Here is an 8,397-nt window from a genome sequence, read left to right as displayed (position 1 = left end):
CGGCTGGAGGGCAGGCCTGAGGAGAAGGACTTGGGGGTGTCGGGAGATGGAAAACAGGAGCCAGCAGAGTGTGGAGTTGGGGGCTTGGCAGGGAGGTGGCTCTAGAGCAGGTCCTAGCTCGCTCTATGGTTCCAGAGCAGGTTCTAGGTAACGTTCAAGCTTGCCTGAAAGATCTAGAGCAACTTCCAGATCATGTTCTGGCTCTCTTGAAAGTACTAGAGCAGGTTCTAGCTCACGTGAAAGTTATAGAGCGGGTTCTAGCTCGCTTGAAAGATCTAGAGCAGGTTCTAGACTACATTCTAGCTAGCTTGAAAGTTCTGGATCGCCCTGTGGTTCCAGAGGGGTTTCCAGGCTGGCTCTGGGCTCCATCGGGTTCTGAGGGGCAGGACCCAGTTCAGGCAGCTGTTTTGGCATCTCACCAGGATCTGGAATACTTGCTGGTGACGATGAGAGCACTCTCACTGGGGTTTTTTCCGTTCTTTTTGCCTTTTTTTGCCTCACATGCCCATTTTTTTGCTTCTTGGTGGCTCTTTGGAGTCGAAGGTCTGTAGGATCATCCCATCAGCTGCAGCTCTCCCAGGTTTCTAGCACGCTGACTCGCCCTGCCTCTCTGGACGTTCTGGAGCCGCGGAAAGGGCTCAGCAGAAGGTCCAGACACTGCATGGGTGACAACCTGTGCTGGCAACCAGGGGGGCTCCACTTGGCATGGCAGCAGGTCGTCGTTCCACCTTCATCAGCGTACTCTCAGCACGTGTCCTGCTCGGATGCTCAGAGGTGCTGAACTTATGGAGAGGATTGTACCTTGTCCTTGCAGGGGGTGGATTTGAAATAATGAGTCTGGACTTGTGCAGAGAGCCCGTCAGTGCCTCAGAGCGGGTGAAGCACAGAGGTGTTGTCAGCCAAGCTCACATCTACGTGCAGACCTAAGCTAACAGCACGTCACATGCAATCACAGTCAGCCACTGGAACAGGCAAATTCCAGGAGCAGCCAGGCTTTGGGGAGCCGGAGAAACCCACCTCGTATGAATATTCAACTGAGCGCAGGGAAAGCGCTTGAGGAACAACAGAGCTAGACGTGAAGGTGAACCGAAAATCTGTGCAGCCCCAAGCGCAAATGACACTACTCGTACCCAAACCAGGGCAGAAAGCTAGAGAAACCACCACGGAAATAAACGCACCGCACAGCTCTGGGGCTCCTCAAGGTCACCCGCGGTTACAGAGAGACTCCAGAACCCTGCACTCGAGTCTGGCCGACGACAGAACGGAGCTCAGCCCTTCTGTGCTGGAGAACAATCTGTCTGCCCACAGACTCCTTTGTTCCTCAGCTGCCGTTTAAAGCAGCCCACTCTATTTTTTTCTCCTTTCTTTTTTTTTTCCCCCTTTTTTTTTTTTTTTCCCCTTAAACTGGCAAAAGAGACCAAATACCCGGCGTTACATAAACCATTTCAGCTATCTGGAAAAAGCAGGTGAGTGAGAGGACACATCTACCGGTTAGCTCCTTGTTTCCTTTGAACCATCTGATGGTGGTGGCTGGTCTGCTGGCCATGGCAGTGCAGTTCAGCTCAATCTCCTCTCCCTCCACGGCGATTTCTTTCTGGATATCAATCACCAAATTCCGTGGCGGGACTACAATGGAAAAGACAACACAACACATAGTGGGTGAAAAAAAATATATTTTTTTGGATCACTAATGCAAGACCAGACCTTCAGGAAAACCCGTAAAATCTACTAGAGACAACTAGCCACCAGCATTTATTTGATCTTTCAATCGATCAAATCCTTCGATGGGCGGTTTCGCAGCAATCAGAGTGAGCACTTGCACTCTCCACATAATAATCATCGTAGTTTCGCAAATTATTACTTATCAAATGTGTAACTTTCTGTCCTCACTCCCAGGCAGGCACCATTCCAGGGCAGAGTGTTACTCTTCCGCGCGGTTCGGTTGTGTGTGTCGCTATTTAAAAATATCGCTTGACTCCGCGCACATAGAATCATAGAATCATTAAGGTTGGAAAAGACCTCAAGGATCATCAAGTCCAACCCAACACCACCCAACCCACTAACCCATGTCCCTAAGCACCACATCTACACGTTTCTTGAACACCTCCAGGGATGGTGACTCCACCACCTCCCTGGGCAGCCTGTTCCAATGTCTGACGACTCTTTCAGTGAAGAAATTTTTCCTAATATCCAGCCTAAACCTCCCCTGGCGTAACTTGAGGCCATTTCCTCTTGTCCCATCACTAGTCTCCTGCCTTCTGACAAGGAGAGGAAACACGAAAGCTGACATTCAGCAGCGCCTTACCGTGCCTCCAACCTCGCACGGCAATTTTTCTCTCCTGCTGTTCAGCTTTGAGCCTCAGCCGTGAGGACTGAAAGCTGGCCAGCGAACATCAAGACGCCCAAAGAGCCACCGAGCACGAGCCCATCACCTTTGCATCGTACAGCAACTCCCCGAGGATGGCTATTTGCCATCCTCCCCAGGCATGCACCTTCCGTAGAGCAAGACTCCGGCAAAACCCAACGCTAGAAGGCTACACTCAATGGAAACCAACCCAGGGACATTCAGAAACAGGCTGGAGCTTCAGGGGGTCACCACCAGCGCAGCACAGCCTGAAGGACTGGCAAACGGGCTTCTAAACGATGACACAGGAAACAGAAGTCTCTTCTGCTCATCAGGCAAAAACCCACAAAAAATGAACAAGAGTTTGTGCAAGTTTTGGGAAAAAACCCCAGAACTTCCAAAGGAAACTCAGCCTTGCTCTGCTCAGTATGGTTAAGCAACTGCAGAGTTCAGATGTGACTAACACGTCTCGGAGCTAATGAAGAACAAATATGTATAAATACCATCCAGATGATCAAATGGACTAATTAGTCACTTGTGGCTTCTCTCTAAAAAGAACAGAACGGGCTACATATTTGAGACTTTCACATGTTCCAATTAAGCATGAATAAATCTGCACATCGTGTCACGGACGACATTAAAGCCAACGGCAGAGCCGGGGGAAGCGCAGTGCTTGGGCAGGGAGACGAAAGCGCGAAGCTCTCCGCAGCCGGGCTCCAAAGCAGGATGCCTCCAAACCGCTCCCTCCGCTCTCCCAAGCGAGCAGCGTTGGAAGCAGCTCAGCAAACCTGCTCTTTGGCAGAAGGTATCTGGAAGTGCGAGCGATGCCCACGGGACCTTAGGTGGGGACAGCACGCACTGGTGGGCACTTTGCAAATCTTCTGCAAAAAGAACTGAAGCACGGGGCAAGAAAACAGGCTTTCCCCTGAATTCTGAAGCACAATTCATGTTAAAAAAAAAAAAAAACCCAAACAATAAACCCTGCACTTTGTCTCCCACTCAAGAGACAGGCAATGCTGGCTTACAGGGGAATAAAGTCAGTACTACCATTGCAAACGCCGCCTTAGCATTGCTAGCCATGAAATGAAACCCACTGGATTATTTTTGCGTGTGTATGACCAGAGAGGAGAGCTGGAAGAGATCTCCCTATTCCTGCCCACACCAGAAAGCGCATTAAAACTTTGAAGATGCCGATAAACCTAATAGCTCTAGTAGAACTGCTTATAAACAGCATTTAAACAACGTGTAACAACCCAGGAACCAAATCTCATTAAATACAAGGAGGAAGATTTAAACTAATCAGGGAGTGAGATCTCGCACCGTGTCACCCTCTGTGATTCTGCGTCTCCTGTTCATAGAGCTGTAAAAGCCGCGGCTAATCTGACTGCACCGGCAGCTGTTACCGGGAACGGCGTCGGTCTGGCACGTGCCCCGCGGGCTGGCAAAGCCCCAGGGAGCGAAGGAAAGGCGAGAGCTCGGCAGGACTGTGCCCGAGCATCTCTGCCAACGGCCCTTCCGAAGCAAATGAGCAAACTCGGGATGTCAAGGGAGAGAGCTCGCATCCTTTCCCATGCAAAACAAATTTCTGCTAGAATTAATGGGAAGCTATCGCTTTCCAATAGCGGAACTCCAGATTTCACTGAATACGTACGTCAACTGGCAGACATGCAAAAACTTACGCATCTTCACAACGGCAGGAGGTTCACCAGTGATGCCATTAGAAATATCTGCCCCTAAGGAATAGCTTAGATGGGCAAAGGCGCTGCTAGGGCTCTCCCGCTGCCCCGTGCACCCAGGGATCACACAGCTCACCGCAAGCACCCGCCCGGTCCTTACCCAGCACCGTGATGGTGGTATAGATTTCCTGGGGGGGATCGGTGTAGAGCTGGCAGAAGTACCGTCCTTCATCGGAGATGGAGACGTTTGTCAAGGACACTCGGAGCTCGCTGTTGGAGAAGTTCACCAGCTGGAACCTGCTGTCCTTCAGCGCTGCGGAGAAAGCACACCCTCAGTGACCGCGAGAGACGCAGCATCTCTCCCCTTCCACCACGCAGCAAAGCCCAAGGGCTAGAAAAACAGCAGCAGCATCACACCCCAGGGGTTCCGACTGCGGCTTCTGTCCCGCTTCTTACCCCTATGTCTGCATCTATAAAAATACTTCTGTTCTCGTATCATCACAAAGAATCAACATAAGCAAATCGCCAGGCACGGTATCACATCTTTGGACACCCTTTTATTATCAGATGGCAACATGAAAGATAAAAAAAAAATGGGTAAAGTATAGTTTAAAATTTGTTTCCTGACCAGTAACGGCTGCCCAAATTCTTTTCAGAATCTGGAAGTCGAACATTTTAAATCTTACCAGCCCAGCCCAAGGGCCTCGGATAGCAGCGTGAGTGGAGCCAGCCCCGGCACGCATACATCGTTAGATCACACCACGCCTGGGAAGGGAATGGGGTTTGTCCCCACAACACAGGGCACGATGTCCCACCACGTCGCGTCCTGCAGACCATTTACAGCGTTCATCGCAGGCACCACGCTCCGGGGCTTTGTCACGGCAGCAAACAAAGGCAGACCCATTCGCTGGACGCGGCGGTGACGGGAGGTTTGGGGTTGGTTTATAAAGAACCGTGGGTTCTCTGGAAATTGTCACTCTTGGAACCAAGCAGATTGCCCCCAAGAACACTGCGGCGGCTCGGCGTTGCTCTATTCAATTTGTTTGTGTCAGCTAAATATTTGGCACTCGATTGCAATTCGCCCTGAATTACTCCAATCAATTCCTACCGCAAAGTAAGACGGCCTGACTTTTAAAGGGGGCCATGAAGGTTTCTATTAAGGAGAAAGATTATGATTGCCTGTCTCATCTACCCTCTAAAGAATTGACTAAACTTTAAGTGACTAGCACTAAATTAAAAGAAGAAATCTCCGCAAGCGTTTTCTCCCGAGTGCCAGCGAGGCGCAGGAAAAGTTGTTATCAAAGGAGGAAAGATGAAACTTACGTCTGAAATCTCGGAAATAAATGGTTTGCCTGTTGGGATTCAGGAGCTGAATCACCGAGTCGTCGCTGTTCTTCACCCGGCAGCTGATGGTGGCGACGTCCCCCTCCACCACCGTCACGTCCTCGGTCACCAGGTTCTGCCCATCGCCTTCAGAGAAGAGCAAAGACAAAATAGCAAAATCAGAAATTATTATTTTTCCATTGCTACCGAGCATCTGTCCGCTTAGAGAGCGAGCCGGAGGAGCATGGAGCCAAGGCAGGACCCGCTGTTCTTCACCCGGCAGCTGATGGTGGCGACGTCCCCCTCCACCACCGTCACGTCCTCGGTCACCAGGTTCTGCCCATCGCCTTCAGAGAAGAGCAAAGACAAAATAGCAAAATCAGAAATTATTATTTTTCCATTGCTACCGAGCATCTGTCCGCTTAGAGAGCGAGCCGGAGGAGCATGGAGCCAAGGCAGGACCCGGGGACACCAGCCAGGGGATCGCTCGTTGGAGTCCCCTTCGGTAAGGACTTTGGTCTGCTGGGAAACCACGCAGGCGTCAGGGATGGGGGGCAACCGCAAGCGGGCTTTACTAGCCACCGGCAAAGCAAAGCAGAGATGTTCTGGAACTCTGATGGCCAATTTGCCAAACAAGAGCACTGGGCGGCCAGGAGAAGCAGCACCAGACCGATCCCCACCAGCCACAGCTCTGGTGTCAACATGGAACAAGCTCAAAGCAGCGCCAGCAAAAATATGAAACGTTACCAACCGCTTCTGGGGAATAATTTTATCAAACCCATTCAAAACAAGGTTCTTGCACAAGGATCAGCTTGATATGTTCTCATAAACGCGATATTCACTACAAATCATTAACAAAGCTATTAAGATTCGATTTCCATCTAAGCAATTATTCCTAGCATATTTTTTTACATTTACTTTAAAAGACTCAATCCTATTTTCAATTCATTAAACTGTTCCTTGCATTTACTGAATTTTACATCAGCTTAGAAGCCTATTTGAATTAATAAGAATTACAGGAGAAGTAATTTAGAAATAAATTATTTGAAGTTCAAGCCACTGAAGCTTTTCCTGCCGGGATGCTGCTACATTAAGCCCGCTGACTGATGGCTTCAGAAGCCCAGCATCTCGGTCCAGGCTGGCATCAGGATCCCTCTCAGGATAGCATCCATTCTCCCTGGGGGTTGGGGTTAACGACAGGCAGGGTACACGTAAGGACACGCAGAATCCATGCATCCAGAGTCCAGGACCTGAAATTGTGTTTCCAACAAGTTCCCATAGCTGGACACAGCCCAGGGACTGTAGCTCACAGGCAGCGGTCACATTTAACATCAATTCTTTGTCCACTCGTAGCACACCGTGACAGAGCGAAGAGTCAGGGAGCAAACAGGGAAAAATGAAAGATCTGTGGTTGTGAGCACGATTCTTCAATTCCTACCAAAACATGAGCCACAGGTACTCCATCAGGAGCCGCCGCGCTGCTGATTCAGCCCACAGCATCCTGACACAAGCGCTTTCCGAGAGAGATTGATTTGCATAATACCTGCACTAGGTAAGCCCGTAAACTTCGACAACATCCCTCCTAATAAATGGAGTCAAAGGAAACAACCCACACACATACACAAACTATTTGTTCATGTGCTGGAGGAAAAAGTGACACGATGATCAATCCCCAGAATTAATGCAATTTGAATGTCAAAACTCATCTCTCTAATTCAGCTATCTACAGGAAGGTGGTGGTTAAACAACCAGGCAAAGCCGAGATAAACATCCCGCGGGTTTATAAACACCTCGCAACCCACCTACTCTGAAAGCTTCGTCTCCTCCTCACTATTTCTCTGCAGTTTTGATGCTCTCTGCATCCATCACGGAGAGCATCCCTCTAAGACAAACACCACGAACCATCTTTTCGGGCTGACTACAGGAACCAAGGAGCCTCTGGGTTGTGACACAGGAGCCCTTCAGAGCAGGGAAAAGGAGAAAATCAAATTGCCATATCTCTGCAGATCGGCTTCAAGGAGAAAGAAGAGATCTGCCAACGCCGTGCTGGAAGGAGCTGCTGGAGCTCGGCGCATCTGGTCTGGAAGTCTGGAGAGAGCGCTTTGAAAAGCTTCCGTCGTCACACTCGAACTTTGGAGGAGAATGGACAATCTGCGCTAATCGTCTTGGCAAGAAAAGGCAATTGCTGTCTACAGAGTTAATTTCAAGACATCTTTTCACGGGCAGAAGAATGAGAATGATCTTTGATCAGGCTGCCTACAAAATACACACACGTGCGGGCGCGCGACGGGGCTCTCGTCACACGCGAAGGCTGCTGCGGCTGGACGGGGCATCTCCAACAACCCTTCTTCTACCGTCATCCTCGCCCTCAGAGGAAAATGCTGTTTTCCACCGAGATTCACAACTAACGTTATGAAATGACAACTTTCTCTCCTTGTAAGATGTAATTACCAGCTTTGTGACCCCGAGTCGAGTACCCGAGGTGTTCCTGCAGTCAAGTGGCTCTTCAACATCTTCAGCATCTTCTCCATGGCCAGCCACCGACTTGGCGCGGCCGAAACGCAACTCTGCCTCCCATGGCGAAAAGCTCTTCAAAAAAGTAACAGTGGCAAACAAACAGAGTTCTAGAAAAATCTCATTGTCGAGTTGGTTCTGCTGCGCAGGTCTGTCATCTTCAACACGCTGCTGCTGCGTTCCACCAGGAGCAAGAGCTGCTCTCCAGCAATTTTTAAATTTAATGCATATTATCCTTCCTTTACTGCTACAGCTGGGTTTAGGAGAGTTCCTCTGAGAAAGGACGCTGCCGGTTCTGTTGGTACCAGTTTTGGTGTCAGCGGATGATGCTGAAAGCATCCTGTTTGGGGGGAAAAAAGCTGAGAAGGGTTGAATTAATCTTCCCCAAACTATTCCCCAGATGTCGGTATTGCGGATCGGTAGAGCTACAGATAACGCCTCTCAGTCGCCAAGACTTTCCCCGACCTTCTCTGCAGGGACAGACCCTCTCCTGCCACTCTGCATCCTCAGGGCTGGCTCTCTCATCCTCCTGTCACAGGC

At 49.9% G+C, this 8,397-nt stretch overlaps 1 protein-coding gene across 1 annotated transcript in view; it reads right to left on the bottom strand.

Moving 5' to 3' along the window:
* Positions 1–5,557, bottom strand: part of LOC104471175 (cell adhesion molecule 1-like) — a gene marked incomplete at its 3' end in the record, with an annotated part of 6,392 nt that extends 835 nt beyond the window's left edge. Inside the window, exons 1-3 of the mRNA XM_010086421.1 lie at positions 5,344–5,557; positions 4,181–4,333; positions 1,489–1,626 (exon numbers count right to left, since the gene is read on the bottom strand). Of these exons, the coding sequence (XP_010084723.1) occupies positions 1,489–1,626; positions 4,181–4,333; positions 5,344–5,557 (505 nt within the window). The remainder of the gene's footprint in view (positions 1–1,488; positions 1,627–4,180; positions 4,334–5,343) is intronic.
* Positions 5,558–8,397: the final 2,840 nt, after the last annotated feature.

This window comes from Pterocles gutturalis, unplaced genomic scaffold (assembly GCF_000699245.1).
Source record: "Pterocles gutturalis isolate BGI_N339 unplaced genomic scaffold, ASM69924v1 scaffold4656, whole genome shotgun sequence".
In the NCBI taxonomy this organism is placed as follows: domain Eukaryota; kingdom Metazoa; phylum Chordata; class Aves; order Pterocliformes; family Pteroclidae; genus Pterocles; species Pterocles gutturalis.
Note: the sequence above shows the minus strand (reverse complement) of the source record. Positions and strands in the feature narration are given on the sequence as shown.